Source organism: Tiliqua scincoides, chromosome 3, assembly GCF_035046505.1.
Source record: "Tiliqua scincoides isolate rTilSci1 chromosome 3, rTilSci1.hap2, whole genome shotgun sequence".
NCBI lineage: Eukaryota > Metazoa > Chordata > Lepidosauria > Squamata > Scincidae > Tiliqua > Tiliqua scincoides.
The window spans coordinates 4,491,468-4,511,029 of NC_089823.1; the positions used below are offsets into that span (position 1 = coordinate 4,491,468).

The 19,562-nt window shown below is 48.6% G+C and overlaps 1 protein-coding gene and 1 pseudogene across 2 annotated transcripts in view; one reads left to right on the plus strand and one right to left on the minus strand.

Moving 5' to 3' along the window:
- The window catches only part of MYO7A (myosin VIIA), a 93,048-nt gene that overhangs the window by 20,169 nt on the left and 53,317 nt on the right, over positions 1-19,562 (minus strand). For both annotated transcript variants that reach the window (XM_066618974.1, XM_066618973.1), the window contains exons 18-31: positions 16,242-16,326; positions 14,863-15,081; positions 14,252-14,359; positions 12,529-12,738; positions 9,554-9,757; positions 8,233-8,409; positions 7,747-7,836; positions 6,796-6,923; positions 4,929-5,055; positions 4,662-4,781; positions 2,715-2,888; positions 1,852-2,079; positions 1,396-1,566; positions 341-458 (exon numbers count right to left, since the gene is read on the minus strand). In XM_066618974.1, coding sequence (XP_066475071.1) covers positions 341-458; positions 1,396-1,566; positions 1,852-2,079; positions 2,715-2,888; positions 4,662-4,781; positions 4,929-5,055; positions 6,796-6,923; positions 7,747-7,836; positions 8,233-8,409; positions 9,554-9,757; positions 12,529-12,738; positions 14,252-14,359; positions 14,863-15,081; positions 16,242-16,326 — 2,159 coding nt within the window. The remainder of the gene's footprint in view (positions 1-340; positions 459-1,395; positions 1,567-1,851; positions 2,080-2,714; positions 2,889-4,661; positions 4,782-4,928; positions 5,056-6,795; positions 6,924-7,746; positions 7,837-8,232; positions 8,410-9,553; positions 9,758-12,528; positions 12,739-14,251; positions 14,360-14,862; positions 15,082-16,241; positions 16,327-19,562) is intronic.
- On the plus strand, positions 15,319-15,440 carry LOC136647029 (5S ribosomal RNA; annotated as a pseudogene).

Sequence of the window (19,562 nt, forward strand, 5' to 3'; positions counted from 1 at the left end):
CAATTGTGTAGGAGAGAGAATTTCAGTAGGTCCCTCATCTATACAATTGCTCAAGGTCCAGGTTTCCTAAAGTTGAAAGTTTGCCCACCACTGTCCTACTGAAGAGGCCAAAACGCTGTAGCCTTTCCTCGTAAGGGAGGTGTCCCAGCCCAGTAATAATTTTGGTCGCTCTCTTGTGCATCTTTTCCAGTTCCACTATGTCTTTTTTGAGATTTGGTGACCAGAATTGTACACAATACTCCAGGTGCAGCCTCACCATCAGTTTGTAGAATGGCATTATAATATTGGCCAGCCTTCACCTCACAGTGCTGAGTAGCAAAGGCCAATTTTCTTGGCTTACCTGAGAATTTGAAAGCTTCATAGAATCTGGAGAAGAGCAAAGGCCACTTAAAACGTGCAAAATCCACCACCTCTTCCTTAACTTTTCTGGGTTCTGTTCTTTTCTGAGTATAGATTCCCTGGAGAAAGAGAAAAAGTCCAAACTGATAGATCGCAGTTAAAGTCCCTGCACAGACTTGGGGGAATCATTGCCTATATTCTATACCAATGTAAAAGTGCTTGAGCATTTGCAGCCTTGCCCTGTTTTCAAGGTTCTTGAAGCTTAGAGAAAAGATACATCAAAAAGCCCAAAGTGACTCATGAATCATGAGCCACCCTAAAGCCCACTCACACAAAAAGGCCTTTACAATGTTTTTCAAAAGCTCCAAGAATTTGATGAGCTGTCCCAGGGAAAAGGTTCTGCAGTTGTGTGGAAGACACCAAGATATGTATCTGTGGGAAGAGGGTTCTACAATACAGGCGAGTCTCAGCCTCCAAGGGCTCTGTTCCCAGAACCCCCTGGGTGCAAAAAATTGCGTTAAATGCAATCCATTTAGAAACAATGTCCCTTTGCTCAGCTATCTAAAAACATTGTGATGCAGGAGAGTAGCAGCAGCAGACAGTCAATCAATCAGTCAGTCAATCAATCAATCAATCGCTTTCCAGGCACTTAGAAAAGCTTAGAGGAAGTGACCCCTCCCTTCACCCAAAACAGGGGAGGGGGGGGAGAATGCAAAGCAGAGGTGATAATAACTTCTCCTGTGCATTCTTTCAAGTGCTCAGGAGGAAGTGGGGGTCACTTGCCTCAGAGTGAACTGAAACTAAACTGTTCTAAGCACCTGGAAAGACATTGATTGATTCATTGATTGCCTGTCTGATTGCCTGCCTGCTGCCACTCTCTTGCATTACAATGGTAAGCATGGCTATTGTTAAAGGTTGTTTTTCCTTTAATTTAAAGGGCTCTTTTCACTGCACTGAGATAAAATCATGGGTGAAAAATCCAGAAATAATTAGGTTATACCTGTACGGCCCTTCCTCCTTCCTGAACCCATTCCAACAGAAAGCCAAGCACTTTACCTTTTTATGGGCAGCTATGATGAACTGAGCCCACTTCTCTATGGTCTTTGAAGGTGTGATCTCTCTGTCTGGGATGTAGGAGGGGATCAGATTCAGAAGCCTCTCCAGGATCATCTCTGGCCCATAATCTACATAGTACTGCTGAGAAGCCAGTTCTGCAAAATCTTCTTCCTGTGAGGAGGGGGATGAAACAATGAGATACAAGCACCATTTTAAAAAAGAACCTCTGAACTGGCAGTTCAGTCAGAGTGATGCCACATTGCCAGACTTGGCTATGTGATGACAGAACAAAGCCAGTTTGGAGTGCAGGAAACGCTTTCTGCTCTGACACAAAAACACTTTTGTTCCTGTTTGCAGATCCATCAAAAGTCAGGTGACCTTCAAAGGACATTCACAAAAGTACCAGATGTTTCAGCTCACCCTTCATTTTTACAGGGAGTAGGCCGACAAGCTCACCTTATCACACCGGTATTCCCCAAACTTCACTCCTCTCACTATCTGTTGGTAAATGAGGTTTGTAGCTACATTGTCTTCACTGGGGTTGTGCCAGGGCGTGAAGATCTCCTTCCGAAAGAAAAGCCGCCAGGGGGCATTGCGTTCCTGGGCTCCCTGCTCTTTGGCGTACTGCTCACATTGAGAAACGGCATCCATCACGTGGTCACTGCCACTTCCGAGGGAAGACACCTGGGAACAGGAGGAAAGAGCAATTCTGCAGGCTTCAGGCCATTGTTGTTTGACTCAGCTAGCTCTGTTTGCAAGAAATGCCCTTTCACTGAGACTGCACCTTGAGGGGGCTCAAATAGGGCTCACACATGTGCAGAAGTGCTGTGCACAAAACCAGCAAACTGAATGCAGTCTTGGACAGGGCATTATAGTCACTCCCCCACGTCTTAAAATCTGGCCGGTGTCAAAGGTTGTAGATGGTATAGATACAACGCAAGTGCAAAGCCCTCTTGCCCCCAGGAAATAACCCTGGCATCAGAGTAATGCGGGCATGAGTCAGCCATGTGTGCTGAGAGTTGGAGAGGTGAAGGGAGGCAAGGAGAAGGAGCTTGTCTTGGATGCCACAGGGGATGAGAGGAGCCAATGAAGCAAGTAGGAGGAGCAGAGGCATCACACAGACTGAATGCTGTGAGAAGTGAATGGTTTTGGCAAAGGAGCTATGGCTCATTCTGGGGGAAGCCACTGAACCCTTGGAGGCAAGTATGGTCCTTGTGCTGGGCTTCCTTAATCCACCCCTTTGGCGTCGGCCAGTGCTCCGGCTTTTAAAAGTGACATCTTGAAACAGCGCTCAACCGTCCCCCCGATTTGCAGCCTACCTTGTCAAACAGAGCGATGTAAAGTGAGAATCCAAAATGGTCGACCAGGCTTATTTTGTCAGCCAGAGAGCTGCAGAGCTCTTTGGCAGTCGTCGCCGAGTCTGTCAAGAGGGTCTTAGTGGTGCCATCCATGAAGGTGACAGGCAGCATGATGGGCTTCTTAGATTTGGTGGCCTAGCAAAGCCGGAAACAGAAACAGAAGAAGACGATTTAATCTGAGGCATGAGCTCCAGCAAAGATTTCCTCTGCAGTTGCTGTCATAGTTACATACAGCATATGTGAGTCAGCCCATTTGTCTATCTAGCTCCTTACCGTCCACTCTGACAGGCAGTAGTTCTCCAGAGTGTCTGGCTGATGTTGCTTCCACTGCCTGTTACCTGAGACTTTTAAATGGAGATTCTGGGGATTGAACCCAGGACCTTCTGCAGGCTAAGCACCTGAAGCTATGAGTAAGGTGCCCCCCCCAGTGTTTACTGCTGTAGCCCACCAACTGAAATCAGGTCAAAAACTGAGAGCAGCAGACGAACGTGCAAGAAAGTGCGGAGAGTGCGAGAAAGATCAAGTTGGTGATCTCGCAGAACGCGCTGTCTTCGCTCAAGCCTCGCTTGTGAGGGCAATCATACTGAAATCAAGATTTGCAAGGATGGGAAGTAGACTTGTTAACTTCAAGGAGCTTCCAGAGATGGAACTGGCAACCTCTTTGTCTGCATTCTGCTGCCTCCTTGTGGTCACTCACTCAGGGTTGAAGAGCCTCCGAAGGGCTATGTCACAGCCACTATGATATCCTCCAAGACCCCAGCATGACTCCAACAACTCAGACAGGCAGCCCATTGATTCCCTGACTTAGAAATGTTTCCAGGTCAGGTTTTGCCCTTGCCTGAGTAGCAGTCAGGATTGATCATGCAGCCACATCTTGAAATCACCAGCGTAGCTAAGGAGGGGCCAGGGGAGTTACAGGGCCCGAGTACCATGCCTGAGGGGATGTCAACGATGCCTCACCCCCTTGTGGGCCTGCAGCTGTCTGTCAGCCTACAAAGGGACGAAGCATTCCTGTGCCTTATCCTTCACTGGGTACGGGAGAAAGTACTGTGGTGACAAGGAGGCCTTACTGCCGCAGTACCTTCTCCTGTACTTGTCTTAAGAGGCGACTAAACAGCCACCGGGTAGATGGGACTCGTCAGCCTGGGAAGGCAGCTCATCTGAGAGAAGGAAAACTCTGATCCCAAACCTCCACTGCCTTGTGGCTACGTCCAGTTATGGAAAAGGCTTCAGGAGTCAACCTCAAGGCAAAATCCGGAGCCGGAGTCCCTGAGGCAGTTCATGGCTGAACACAGTCACGTTCTGGCAACTCCTGTGACGTCGCTGGAACCAACCGTATTGGCCTCTGCCTTTCCATTGGACCATTTCAGGGACGTGGAGAGGGGGGATTTGCTGCATGGGAAACAGCCTATCCTCCATACCTACTTTACCCAGGCTTCGCGCACTGGAGAGGACACTCTGTTCCAGAACCACCAATCAGAGCGTGACACCATAGTCTTCCGAGACTGAAGGATGCCAACAACCTTCTCCTGACCCCCCCTCCCCCACAGCCACACGGGGCTGCTTTTCTTCCCAAGCAGAAAAAAGAGGCCAGCTGCTCAGAGTGGCATGCAATTGCTTCGAGCACACCAGGAAGTAATTCTGGATCAGGCACACAGCCCTGGGTTCCAGTTGGGGCACCTATGTCAGTGTGCAAGAAGCATCTACAGTCAGTATCCATCTCCATTTCCAACACCCTGGGGGCTTCCTGCCTCCTCTTCTCCACTCCCAATCCTGCTGGCCTAAAGCCCAGCATCACACTGTTGATTCTCCAGCACATGCCAGATTGCAGCTCACCAAAGCTGGTCAGAACATTCAGCCCTGGAGTTTGTGCCAGAACGGTCCTCCTGCTGTCAGTTCCGTTTTTACCTGGAGTTCCAGCCAGCTGGGTGGTTGGGTCCGGGTTCCGTTCGCAAATGTCCTCCTGAGCCTCTCTTCACAATAAGGAGCATAACCTGGAGGGCCTCCATTGATGAAGTTCCTTAAATACTGTGGCCAAGACAGAAAGCAGCTGTGAGCACCTCTGCAACAGCCATTCATTTCTAGAAGGCAAACTGGCCATGCCTGTTCAGAGGCAGAGACTGAGGGAATAGTGATTGTCTCTCCCCTGCCCCGCCCCCCCCACCCTGCTTTTACCTTGACAAACTTTTCTGAAGGGGCAAAGCATCCGACACACAAGGACATGAGGATCCACCCTCTGGCATGGCTGCTTTTGGAAGGGTTTTGGGTCAGCTGCTTGCAGATCTGACAATAAATTTCATCCCTGCCAGAAGAAGAGGGAGCAGTTTGGTTCACAACCTCTGGTTTCTCCAGCAGTTTCACAACCTCTGGTTCTCCACTGACAGATGGATCCATCTGAAGATCCAGGAAGCAGCACTGGTACAGTCACACCACAAGTGTGAAGACAGTGCGGTGTTGTGCGCAGAGTATCTCTCAGCTAGTCCACTTTGCAAGGTTGCTGTGAGGTTAGAATATTGAAAAACCCCACATACAGTGCTCTTGGGAGGAAGGATGGGGCACATCTGTGTGACAAACACATTTAGGTTTCCACAGACGGGGCCATTTTCATTTGCAGCCCACTCCTCCCTTCTCCACCTCTTCCCTTCCCACAACTAGTGGCTTCCTAGCTCCAGTTAATGCATTTTGCGGAGCACAAGAGAACACCTGTTTTTCAGCAGCAATGAGAGCCTCTCTCCTTTGGCACACTCAGCAAAATTGCTGGGTGCAGGGGGTGGCAACAGGGGGGGCAGGAAAGGGGTTAAGGCTGACAGATGGCAGCTGGTCTAAGGCCTCCATCATGAATAAGGTCCAAATTCTGGGCTTCCCGCTCATTCTGTATCCCTTCCATCCCATCCTTCTTCCAATGAGTGGGTTATTGCGGGGGGACGGGACGGGACGGGATGGACATTCAATCATGTGAACCTCTGCCAGCAGCCTGAGGCTGTATCTGTGGGTTGTGTGGTAGAATCTGAAAATCAGACATCAACAAATGCTATCTGAAAATATTATCTGAAACAAGAAGTTTGTGTGCTTTTTGTTTTCCAGAAATACAAGCTGTTTTGGCCCCATTTTCCAGACCAGGGGTGTCCAAAGTTTTTGGCAGGAGGGCCACATCATCTCTCTGACACCGCGTTGGGGGCCGAATTAATTTACATTTCAAATTTGAATAAATTTACATAAATGTATATATTAAAGATGAACTTATATGAATGAATGAAGGTCTTGCAATAGCTCAAGGACTAATAAAGGCCTTGCACAAAGCAAGGCTGGCCTTTCCTTTGCTGCCGCTACTGCATCACAGATGTGAAATAGCAAGCAGTGGAGGGAGCCCTCATCCCACAGCTCATGTGAGAGGCCAAACAGTCGCCCTCACCCTGACAGCAGTTGCGTTGGGCCAGTGTGGGCTCCAACAAATCTCTGGAGGGCCAGAGGCTCATTGGAGACTAGGGGCTCCCTGAGGGCTGTATAGAGAGGTCTTAAGGGCCACAAGTGGCCCCAGGGCTGGGGTTTGGGCACCCCTGATCCAGACTGTTAATAAAAACCAATATTTTTAGTTTAGTCAGGATGGTGCTCTAAACACAGTTCCCACCAAGGTGTGCAGCAGTGTGGCAGCGCATGCTCCACGCACCACAGAGCTCAGCAGCTCAGAAGTTTAGCAGTGACATTCACTTCTGGGAGCAATGCAACGAGGTGCAGCTGTGAAAGGGGTCCATGCACCAGTGCAAACCCCTCAGACAGGGAGTGCAAGCTGGAAGTGTATAATCTTGCCAATCTGGAACACATTATGTGGAAGCAAGTCCCATTGGATTTCAAAGGACCGACTGACTTTCCCACAACAGAATCTTAAAGAGCAATAAAAAATTATGAGCAATAGTAGAGGAGAAAATTCTAAGTCTACCCAAATCAGCATTTTCAGGGAAATAATGCAAACACTTGGATCTTGTTTTGATTTTTTTTTTCATGTCCACGTAGAATATTTCTACTTTTCACTCCAATTTCTAACCTTAATCCTGGCCTGAGGATGCCATTACCAATAATGAAATGGAGCTTTTCCAAATTGGAGGTTGGCCGGTCTTCTAGCATGCTGTTGCCTTGGACGGTGGACTCGCCGTCGTGCAGTCGCTTGGTCACCTGGCAAACCAGAGAAAGGAGGGGCATCACTTTGTTTATTTGGCAGATCTGACAATACCTTTGCAGACCTGGTGTTTATTTGGGACATTTGTCCACCACAGGAAACAGGCAATCATCACTTTGGAAGAAGAAAGTTTGATATTTGATGCATCCTTGCTGAGCATTAGCATGGGGCATAAGCAGTGGTGTAGCTAGAGGGGGTGCAAAGCACTAAGTTTTGCAGTTAGCCTCACCATGGTATTGCAAGAGGCTGCTCCCCCTCCCCTTTAGAGCCCTTCTGAGTGGTGGGAGCAAATCTTGGTGCTTTGTACCATCTCTAGCTACACCACTGGGCATAACTACTTGCTTGGCATGCAGAAGGTCCCAAGGTTCAGACCCATTGAGAGGATGAGGTAGCAGGTGATGGCTGAGATCCTGGAGAGCTGCTGCTGGGTATGGTCTGTCGCAGGGGAAGGCAGCCTCACACACAACTTTGCTCTCACAGCCACAAGGGAAGTGATGAGACTCTAACACATCTGTGTTACTGAATACATTAAGACAGCAATTTTCAAAGCTTCTCAGAGCACACTGAGCTCAATGGTCTTCTCTATTGTCTTCACTTCTTGTGACGTCACTTCTGGGAGACGCATCTGGGTTCTGTGGCTCTGTTTCTAGGGCGGAAGCCACAAGTGATGCCACAAGAGGCGCAGACCGTAGAGCTCAGTGTGCCATGAGAAGAAACATATTGAAAATTCCTATCCAAAGTACGCAAAAGCAGAAGACAGTCAGAAGTCCTGCAGGCCAACCAGCAGGGATCTCAATCGGCTAAGTTGCTATGGCTCACCTCTTCGGTTAACTTTGATTTTTTCTTGAGCGTCAAGGACACCAGTTTGTGCCTAACACTGTTCTTCTTGTAGCCGTCAATGTGAGTATTCTGCAAAGGCAAAATGGATAGTCTTATTTCAAGAGACCTGACAGAGTGCCCTGGACACTGGGTCTGCGAGACTCCGGTTTGGATGGACTCACTTAAGTGGCTTGGGCCTCAGCTGCTCCATCTGTAAAATGGCAACATCACCTACCTTCCAGAGTTACTGTGAGAAAGAACAAGATAAAGTCCAACAAACATTCCAGCTATTGATTGTGAATAAATCACTGGCTCATGCATTTGCCTGAATCAAGGCAAGACTTCTGAAGCAAGGGAAGGATCCAAAAGCAACACAAATGTTTGGGGTTCTGATAAAACAGGCGTGACAACAACAACAAAATCACAATTTCTTGTACTTCCTTCTCTGAACAAGCAAAAGCATATTTTTGCCCTTGTGCTTCTCACCTCTCCTTCTCCTTGCAGTGCCTGCAGCTCTTTCTTGTAAGTCTTCTTCCCCAGCGTCTCGTATATTTTGGTCATCACTGGGATCTTCTCACTGCCATCGCTCATTGCCGTGTGGTATTTCGGCTCAGGAAGGTCGCCCATGAAGCGGAGGATCGTGATCCACACTGCAAGAGCTGCCTGTTTTAATTTCAAAAGAAAACATTCCTGGATCAGCTGTGGTCAGTATTGGGCGCTGTCGATCAGATTTTGTTCAGTCATTTTCATTTAAACATAAACAACACAAAATACACACATGTCCTGAAATCAGATAACAGCTTACAAACATCAGTACAAATTTAAAATAGTCAAGCCGTCCCCCCCACTTTGAGCAGTAATTTTATGATATTCACTCTTTCAAAAATCAATAAAAGGATGCCAAACCTCTGTGAATGTGGCTTCCAATGGCCTCCATTTTGCCGATTCACCATCTCACATACATAGGCTAAAATCCAATAGTCATGCATCTGGAAGCCACCATCACTGAAAGCAGTGGGCCTTACTTCCCTGCAGCGCTATCGCTGAAGGCTGGGGCACCCAGGGTTTCCAGAAGGGGGCACTGGCAGAGACCCCATGATCTGGCCGGCCTCCATTCCTTCTCCTTTGGAGGCTCAACAAGATCCTCAAAAGCAAGACTGGGGACGGTGACTGGGCTGCAGGGCCACCCAAACATGAGGAGGCGGTGGCAGTGGCCTTACAATCCAGTTGCCCCCATTCCTTCTAGTTCCTTCATTGGCACCCCCTTCAAGTTGCGCCAAGGGCAAATGCCTTAGCTGCCATACCCTAGATACACCACCTCTTCCCAGTAAAAATGTACTGTTAATTTAGGTGTGTTGGGTAATCCTCCACCCCTTAGTAATCCTTACAAGTGGGGATCACTTAAGGAATCTGCTGAATTTGTTCACATTTTAATGAGTATTTTAATTGTTGTTTTGACTGATTTTCATAGAATCACTGTTTAAGGGACCTGTAAGATAACTGAGTCCAAACCCCTGCCAAAGAAGGCAATCCACAACCTTAGCTTTACCAATACATGGCTATCCAGTCTCTACTGAAAGACCTTCAGAGATGGACAGTCTACCACCTACTGAGGCAGACTGTACATCCCAAAATGACAGAGGCTGTCTAGTGGGAAAGAGGCATAGGAACAATAATATAAATAAATGGGGAAAATATTCTTGAGATTCAAAAGTGATCTTGAGAATCAGTTCACATGACCATGGCTGCTCTTCCCCTGAGCAGCCTCTTTTCAACAACCCCTGAAGAAGACTTCCCATCTCCTCACCAGCTGGTCTCCCTCATCCTCATGGTACAGGAGAGGCTGTTTGAGAGGTCGACGGATATAAGTGTGTGTGGTTGTGCCCTGGAAGTATGTGGCAGCAAACTTTGCAAATTTGTACTCTGAGAGGTCCTCCTCCTCTTCCTCAGGCAAAGGTAAAGCTGTATCCAGGTCATCTTCCTCCAGCTCCTTCTGAACCCTCTCGAGATCCTAGGGAGGAACCGTCAGAGATCTACCTTGAATTCCTTTCAAAAACAAAGGTTTACGGCTTCAAAGAGCGAACAGATCTACTCTAGCAGAAGCTTCCATGAACTAGAGCCTTTTCATCAGTTAGCTGAAGTGTTATCCTCAGTTGTAAGGTATCATATGTACAAATACCAGCAATTTGCAACTGGTGTATGCTGGCACATTACTGTGCCATGAAATGTCCACAGGTGTGCCTTAGGAGTTTGGAGCATAGCAGTTGAAAATAGCTGAAGAACTCATCAGGGTCCTGCAACTCTCTTTTTAGGGCAACTGTCTGCCGTAACTAATTGTCTGTCTCTCTTTCTCCACTGGAAGCCGCAGAACCTGGAAGAGTCTCCCAGAAGCCACAAGAGACATCACAAGAGGCAAAGGCCACAGTGTGCCATGAGAAGAAAAATGCTAAAATCGCTGAGTGAGAGAATGTAGAGCTGCACGGTGACTCTATACTTTCCTATCTCTATGTGTGACTCAGAATCACATATAGAGAGATAAAGTGTCTGTACACAATTCTGCATTTCCCAACCATTCAATATGCAATGCATAAAGCAGTCAATGGACTTGCTCCCACCAAGCCCCTTCAGGTAAAGCAAAGGCTGCTACCTGGGAGAATGGCTGGTGGGGAGCAGGGAGTCTCCCCTGTTACTGCAGGGGACCTGCTAGGAACAGGTCAGGTTGCAGCAGCAATCCACTTCTTCTGCGATTCATGGGAAAGAGGAACATAAGAACAGCCCCACTGGATCAGGCCAAAGGCCCATCTAGTTCAGCTTCCTGTATCTCACAGCGGCCCACCAAATGCCCCAGGGAGCACACCAGACAACAAGAGACCTGCAAGGCATTCTGGGAATTGTAGTTAAGAACATAAGAACAGCCCCGCTGGATCAGGCCATAGGCCCATCTGGTCCAGCTTCCTGTATTTCACAGCGGCCCACCAAATGCCCCAGAGAGCACACCAGATAACAAGAGACCTGCAAGGCATTCTGGGAATTGTAGTTAAGAACATAAGAACAGCCCCACTGGATCAGGCCATAGGCCCATCTAGTTCAGCTTCCTGTATCTCACAGCGGCCCACCAAATGCCCCAGGGAGCACACCAGATTACAAGAGACCTGCAAGGCATTCTGGGAATTGTAGTTAAGAACATAAGAACAGCCCCACTGGATCAGGCCATAGGCCCATCTAGTCCAGCTTCCTGTATCTCACAGTGGCCCACCAAATGCCCCAGGGAGCACACCAGATAACAAGAGACCTGCAAGGCTTCCTGGGAATTGTAGTTAAGAACATAAGAACAGCCCCACTGGATCAGGCCATAGGCCCATCTAGTTCAGCTTCCTGTATCTCACAGCGGCCCACCAAATGCCCCAGGGAGCACACCAGATTACAAGAGACCTGCAAGGCATTCTGGGAATTGTAGTTAAGAACATAAGAACAGCCCCACTGGATCAGGCCAGAGGCCCATCTAGTTCAGCTTCCTATATCTTACAGCGGCCCACCAAATGCTTCAGGGAGCACACAAGACAAAAGGAGAACTGCCCATGTTGGCCAGAGAGTGGCCAGGTATGCTGGGGACAAGAGGTGGGGTGGGGTGTGGGGGTTCTCATGTGCCCAGGGGTTTACATCCTCGTTTTGATGTAAATGGGTCCCTTTAGGGAGAAGGGCGGGGTATAAATAAAGTTTATTATTATTATTATTATTATTATTATTATTATTATTATTATTATTATTATTATTATTATTATTATTTGAGGACCCAGCTGTAGCTGGCACTGGACCTGCTTTAATATGATACCCGTAGTGGGATTGGAAACGATTACCTTGATTCAGGCTTAAACAAACAGAATCAAACGTACTGATAACCTTTAGTTCAGCCGTTTCATCCTTGACTATACAGTGGAAGTTGATTCAATTTGGACTTCTAACAGAGCAATCCTGAGCTGCACTTGGGCCAGTGCAAGTCCCTTGCGCTGGCCCAGGAGGGTTGCAAATATGCCATAAGGCACATTTGCGTTTTCTTGTGAGTTGACTAGGCTGGTGCGTGGAGATGCGCTGGCCTGCAGAGGCTGGAATAAGCCTCCGTGTCAGTGGAGGCTCTGAGTCTTGTGTCAGTCGAGTTTGGCTGACAGCAAGACTCTGGGGTGGGTGGGGAGGGGGTGGGAGGGAGGCGTTCTGGGGGGGAGGGCGGGCGGTGGGCGGGCCTGGGGGCAGGCAGGTGGGGAGCGGGAGGCGGCCCTGGGATCTGGCAGTTATGCCGGATGCCAACCCCCGTTCCTGGGGAGTTTGGAGTGGCTTCAAGCCGCTCTGCTCTCCTCAGACTTGTGCCACCTCAGGATGTGGTGCAAGTCTGAGGAGATTCATAGGTGCAACGCTGGCTTATCTGGAGGTAAGAGGAGAAGTTTCCCCTTGCCTCTGGCTGAGCCGCTTTGTGCTGGATACAGCGCAAGCCTCTTGGCTCGCCTGTTCCAGCGCAGGATAGGATTGCACCCTAAGTTTCATTTCTACTTTGAGCACAGGCATTTGATTTTTCCACTGAATTTAACAAGAATGTGGGATTGTAGATATGCTGCAGATGTGTCAATGATCATATGTGCATGATGGTGGAGGAGTCTCACGCTGTGCTCTGCCCACAAGTGACACCCATTCCAGAATGTCTGCACCGGGCTGCTATCCAAGGTGCTTTTAACCTGCTCAATGTGCGAGTAGAATCGTAACATTAAATTTGGCGTTACGTCTTTGATTCACCTCAAAGCCATTCGGAGCCTGCCCTTCTTGGCCAGGTAGAGAAGAAGTGGTTCCCAGGAAACCAAACATCTTGTCCACCATGTCGGAGTCATTCACTGGTTCATTTCGGGCCCTCTCCATTTTCTCCAAGAGCTCCTTCTTCCGCCGAGCCTCTTCCTTTTCCTTTATTTCCCTTTCTGCATCTTCCCGAGCCAGCTGGGCCAAACGTAGCTAGGAAAGAGTGATGACAATCAGCAAGTAGAATTGAACACAGACACAAGGACCAAAAGAGACAAATCAGCTTCCAAAAGACTGTAAACCTCATGCTGAATCCTCACAAGACAAGATCCTGCAAGCTTATTTTCCAGGGAAACCTAACCAAGACTGTATCCAGCTACCATTAATCCAGCTACTGGGACTGTAGCTGGAAAGTGAAGTTAAAGTCCCCTGATGTGGTCCCAATTTGGATTTACTCTCCCTCTGCATGTGTTATTTATAGGGGAAAAAGTGTCTACGACAGGAAATGACTCTATGGAGCTTTGCACATGTTCTTGAGAAGGGGCTGGAAGTGGAGAAAGCTTCTACAGCTCTGCATAAGCACCCTGCACTGCTCATTAGCTATATGCTAGCCCAGGGGTGCCCAAACCCCGGCCCGGGGGCCGCTTGAGGCCCTCGGGGACTCCCAATCAGGCCCACAGGGAGCCCCCAGTCTCCAATGAGCTTCTGGCCCTCCTGAGACTTGCTGGAACCCATGCTGGCCTGACACAACTGCTCTCAGCAGTTCTACCTCTCATGTGAGCTGTGGGATGAGAGCTCCCTCCACTGCTTGCTGTTTCACATCTGTGATGCAGCAGTGGTAGCGAAGGAAAGGCCAGCCTTGCTTTGTGCAAGGTCTTTTAGAGGCCCTGAGCTATTGCCAGACCTTTATTCATTCATATGTTCCATCTCTAATATATTCATTTATGTAAACTTATGTAAATGTATTCAAATTTGAAATGTAAATTAACCCCCCCCGGCCCCTGACACAGTGTCAGAGAGATGATGTGGCCCTTCTGCCAAAAAGTTTGGACACTCCTGTGCTAGCCAGATGGGATGTGAGGTTTCCCCTCTTCTCTCTTCAGACTGCTAATCTCAGGCCATCCTTCCTTCCTCCTCTTTTATCCAGAATCTCTTTCCCAGCTAGATAGCAAGTATGTAAGGCTCCCACCCCTCTCTCTAAGAATATTCCTGTAAATAAAGTCTCTCTTTATGATCACGTGCCTTGAAGCAAACTTCTTAAGAGATGTCCCCCAAACCCTGCTTTGTAAACCAGCTGTGCTAAGAACAAGCAAGCATGCTTTGGTCAGTGGAGTGATTGGAGTTCCCTCTACAGGCACTCAAATCAGTAGCGGACCTCCTCGGCCGCGATGGTGCCCTCCTGTGGGATGCTGCCACCCACCCACGCCCCCCCCCAGGAAGCACTGGGGAAGCCTCCTGAAGGTTCCCCAATACTTTAAAACTGTGCTTCTAGAAAACCGGAAGCACAGTTTCCAACCCCTTCTGGAGACTCAGTGAGGCTTCTGCGGGGTCCTAAAGGTGCATGAGGCTCCGCGCATTTGCCTCATCAAGTGAATGGCAGGTCTGCCACTGACTCAAATGCACTGGAAGCCAGTTTGGAGCAGATGTGTGTTCATCTCTTTGCACAGACGTTCCTGCCACCATCTCAGGCAAAGGCCACGGACACAGAGGGAACACATGGACCCACCTGGTGTTTTTTCTCAGCTTCCTCTTTGGCTTTCTTAGCGCTCATCTCCTTCCGGAGCCGTTCCTCTTCCAGCAGCCGTAGTTTTTCTGCTTCCAGGCGGCGGTGATACTGGTGAAAGTAATGTTAAAGCACTGCTGGGACAGACTGACTTGGCAGTCCACTTCATACACTGACCAGGTTGCCATGCTGGCCAGGAAGGAGATGAATGGAATTTTGGAAGAACTTTGGGCCAAACTGGGTGTGAAATCCTTGCATGTAGCTGTGGGGTCTCTGAATGTGAACAGTGCTACAGTGGGGGAGATGGGTCCTTAGCCCTTTCCCCATGGACCATTTTGCACTGTCATCCTCCCTGCAGCTACTTCTCTTCCTGCAGGGAAAATGACACATTGACTTAATGTTTTCTGCCAAGGAAGGGAAATCTGCTTGGGGGATGCAACTTTGCTTGGGGAAAAAGACTGTGGGATTAAATCTCTTTCTTTCCTCACTGCTCCAGGCACATTCAGAGTCCCCTGTGGCTGCATTAATTTTTTTTTTTTTTTAAGGGAAACACTTCACCAAACCCTTGCATCACATCTAGTTTGGCTTTGAGGGGCCATTCACAAGACACTCACCTCTCCCTTCAAGCGCTTATAGAGGCGACGAGCAATCATGCCCCTGGCATATGCCTGGATGGTGAAGACTGCCCACAGGCGATGGCGGAAGGCTCGGCGCACCAGGAATCCCCGGCACCTAGCTTGGAACTCGATGATGCGCTTGCGGGCCATGTGGTACTGCTTGTGCAGTTTGCGGGAGCGGTAGAGGGCCTGTAGCCTCAGGAAGCCGATCCTCATCTGCACAAAGGAAAACAGGATGAGGAATGCAAGTCCTCCACAAAGTGGTTTGCTGTACGAATATTTCTATGACCACCTGGTGTCACAATTGGAAAAATTTCATGTTTATCTGAAAGATCAACAGACCCCTCTAGCCTTCGTCCTTTTTTAATTTACCACTATCTAACTATATCAGGTGGAGGGCCCATCAAATAAAGTCTGCAGAGAGTCAGGCTATAATTCACAGTATTAAGTTACGTTTCTAGTCCAACTGTTACCCTGCACATGCCTGATCTCGTCTGATCTCGGAAGCCAAGCAGGGTCAGGCCTGGTTAGTACTTGGATGGGAGACCGCCTGGGAATACCGGGTGCTGTAGGCTTATACCATAGTCTTTCGAGACTGAAGGTTGCCAACCAACCAACCAAGTTACGTTTACAGCACATTCCTGTGCATGTCTACTCAAAAGCAAGAAAGTCCAATTTCTATGGGACTTAAGGACCGATCTAGAACCCTGTGCGCCGGCTCACCATCAGCACACACTGTCACAAATGTGCCATAAGGCACATCTGTGACTATTACAATGGGCCCAGTGCTGGAGCTAGGCCAGTATGAGCCTGCGCTGGGCCAGCTCTGGCACTGGGCCTGCGGTCTGCCGCCCAGCAGCTGGTCCAAACCACTGGGTAACAAAGAGGTGATTGGGGATGTGGGGGGAGGAGTTCTGGGGCAGGGGAGGTGGGGGTAGGGCAGGACGATGTTTGGCATGGGAGGGAACAGGATAAGAGGGGGCTGGGACCAGCAGAGCTCAGCTCCACCAGATCCCGAACCCCGCGTCAAGTTTTGCAGCCTGACATGGGACTCCTTGATTCAGTGCTGGCTCAAGAGCTGCTGCAGAATTGAGTAGCCCCATTGTGGGGCTATTTCCGTTGCCCGGAGTAAGGGAACAAAAGTCCTCTTCCCCTGAGAAGCCGCCACAGGCTGCCCGGCGTGTATTGGATGCCGTGGTAGGCATTTTGCCTTGCATGCTGGGCAGCTCAGGATTGGGCTGCTCCTCCAGGTAAGAGTGCTTAAGATTGCAGCCTTAACAGACCTTGTCCCTCCCACCCACCCAACCCCACACCCAAGAATGATGTCTTAATAGACCAGCGGTCTGACCTGGAGCTTGTGCTCCTGTCATACTTACAGCCCCGTAGTTCCGCCGGCAATTATGACCCCTCCAATTTCGCTGAATCATCAGAGTTGCATTCCTCACTTTTAGGAAATTAGACCTACGAACAGATTGCAGACGGTTTTTCTATGTGAGTCTCTTGTTCATTTTTTTTTAAAGCCCTGGCCTAAGAAGAAATCCAATTCTTAAGAGATTTTAACAAAAAAGTAGATAACTATGGAGCAGCCTTCACTATAACTGAGCCCCCTCCCCAGCTTATTTTCTCCAGGACTAAGCAGAAGGAAAGAGTTTGAGGGTGGTGGCAAGAGCAGCATATACTGGAAATGGTTTTTGTAGCCACCCTGAATGTAAATCACAGAATCCACGTTTGCCTTCCCAGTGTACAAACCCTTGATAGTCACATACAGCATTCTGAACGTTTAGCAATGACAGTAATTCACCCTTCCTTGCAGGTCTTCAAGCATATGATTACCATATTGTACGTCAAGACCCTCATACTGTACCTAAAGAAAAATTCAAGTGCCTGGTAGCCATTGCTTCTCCTCTGCATTTACAAGCATTATAATATGCGGGTTTTTCTAATCGAAGAAAAGGCAAGGTAACCTTCTAGTTGAATGCTGTCAGTTCACAGAGAGGGGAGAGCCAATTCACAGGTTCCTTGCTTTAGGTGCCCTAGGGCCAAACTAGATGAGGTGACACAAATGCCGGATTAGATCCCCTATCCAGGGCTGGCTACAGGCTTCAGAGAGGCCTCTGTGGTCTCCTCCTCCTAAGGCTGCAAGGGCGCTTGCTTTGGTGGCAGGTCTTTTCTTTCCTGCTTTTATTTTTTGTTGTTGCTTCAGGTGATAGCCACAGTAATAGAGATCCCCACAATGCCTCCAACACAGTGTTCTTCCAGGAAACAGTGAGGAGAAATGGTGCCCCCCTCCCTCGGATGGCTGCTATTAAGGTGAGAGGCATTTTACCCGATAATGCCCTGGAAGGATGCTAGGTTGGGAGCATTGCGGGAGAAAAATGGCAGCCAGTCTTTGGCCTCCATAGTGGAGGTGGGGGTAGTTGCCTGAGAGTGCTGCCAACACTGGTTTTCTCTTGTTCCTTTAAATTTTGGCAAATAGCAACCATGGACTGAGGGTGCAATCCTGTTCACACAGGTTTTCCCAAAAGGGACAAAGAACAGTATTATGGGGAATATACAGCAGCAAAATGCAGGGGGAACTCCCTAATGCCACAGTCCCAATGCAAACTGCACATTCCAACGTACCATGGCTGTTTCCCAAAATTAAAGAGATGGGAGATGGATATACACTGTCTTATATAGCTTTGCTGGACCAGGTTTTAAGTGGAAATTTGAAAACGTGAACAAGTGGGGAGGACGACACTTGTGTTTCCACAATTGATATAATCTGCCCTTTTTATCTATGGGAGATCCATTTCAGGACCTCCCTCCCAGGATACGCTAAGCCGCAGCCACTTCTGGTTTGATGAACAGGCTTTCTGATGTCTCTGGGAGGCCTTCTGAAGCTTCCATGGGCCTCCACGGGTCTCAGAAGGTCTCTACGAGGGCTTAGAAACCCACTCAATCAGTTTGATGAGCAAAATGGAAGTGGCTTTCTCCCAGTAAACATGGCATCTGCAGTGAGTCAAATCCACGGATGCCAGCTCCGCAGATATTGGGGGTACACTGTATTTATATCCTCATATTACATCCGATATTCAGAATCTATGACCTCCTCAATTCAGAAGTTTCCTAAAGACAGAAGCTTCCAATTTGTATGACAGGTAAAAGCTTTCTGTCATACTCAAGGCCGACTGTCTGTGTAGCCAACATTTACCTTAGCTAAGGATACTCTTTGCTAAGGAGAGATTATGCTTATTGTTGAGAAGTAACTAAAAGCTTTCCCTTGTTCATGCACTGATTCAAGGAACGTCTGGAGAAAGACAACGGGATTCGGGATCTTGCTAAAGACTTGAGGGCTCTTCCACTTTATCTTTAAGTTAATAAGTAAAGATATTGTTGGCAGAAAGCATTCAGGCTTTGGGCTCAAAAACACATGACTTATTCGTCATTTTATTGCTGTTTCCTGAACTCTGGAAGAAAAGTCTGCCAAAGGATGTTTGAACATGGTTGAAGGTTACTTCACTCTGAGGCATCCAAACATGGATCAGGCATTTGCGAATACTCTGTTGCTGGAAAACGCCTATTGGAAATGTTAACATGTACCCTCAAATCTGACTTGTGTGTATTCAGTGATATTGTGGGATAAGTCCGTAAGAAATAGCTCATTGTTTGCCTCCTCTTTCTTCTTTCTGGGATGAAGTCCTTGAAGAAAACTGATGGAGCTTTATTTGTGTCTCTGTCTGTCTGTCTGTGCATCTGCCTTTCACAGGAAGAGAGAACCCTGTGGTTGGGAGTTGGCTGCCCAAAGGATACTGTGCTATATGAGAAACCACCCTGGAGACAATGTACGCAGGCAGTAGAGACCTGGGATTGGCTCTGGGATTCTCAGGGATTCCCAGGTCACAGGCAGTACAGACACCTGAGATTGGCTCTCTGTTGAATGTTGTTTCAGTGGCACATCTATGTTGTCTACTCCATATTGTGTAAATATACCCTTTTGCTAGAGTCTCATGCAGTTTTATCTGACATACATCATGGCACTGAATGTCTGTTAGAATTCTTTGCTTCTCTCTCTCTCATACACACACACACAGTTCTCCAAAGCAATCTTAACTCATGGATGTTCACAACTATGTCCCAAATCACCCAATTCTCTACTGCAGTGGTTCTCAAACTGTGGGTCAGGACCCACACGGCAGGTCGCGATCCGATTTCTGGTGGGTCGTGAGAAGCTGACGGCAGCCATCTTGGAAGATGGCAAAAGACCTAGGCGGCGCCATTTTGGAAGTGGGCAAAGCCTGGGCATCGCCATTTTAAGCTTCCTGGCATTGTGACGTAACTAAGAGCAGCCTGCACATGTGCAAAGAAAGCAGTGTGCCGCTTTTCCCCAGAAAGCATACTGCTGCTTTCCAGCTGGACCTCCCTCTGCACTCGGAGGCTTCCCTCAGGGGGGTCAATCACGGAGTGCAGGCTTGGACTGCAGGCAAAGAAGGACCAGGAGACAGGTTTCTCCCCACCAACCTTTGTCAGCTTGGCTGCCTTGACGGGATGGGCTGCCTTGGGGTTACAAGACAGAGCAGCTCCCCCCCTGCAGCTGGACTGGGCTGGAGAGTGTAGGCGGAGACCTGGACACAGGGCTTGGGTGAGTAGAGGCAGACCCGCGTGATCTCCCCTGTTGTGAGCCTGCCTTGAAAGCAGCATCACCACCGCCACCACCC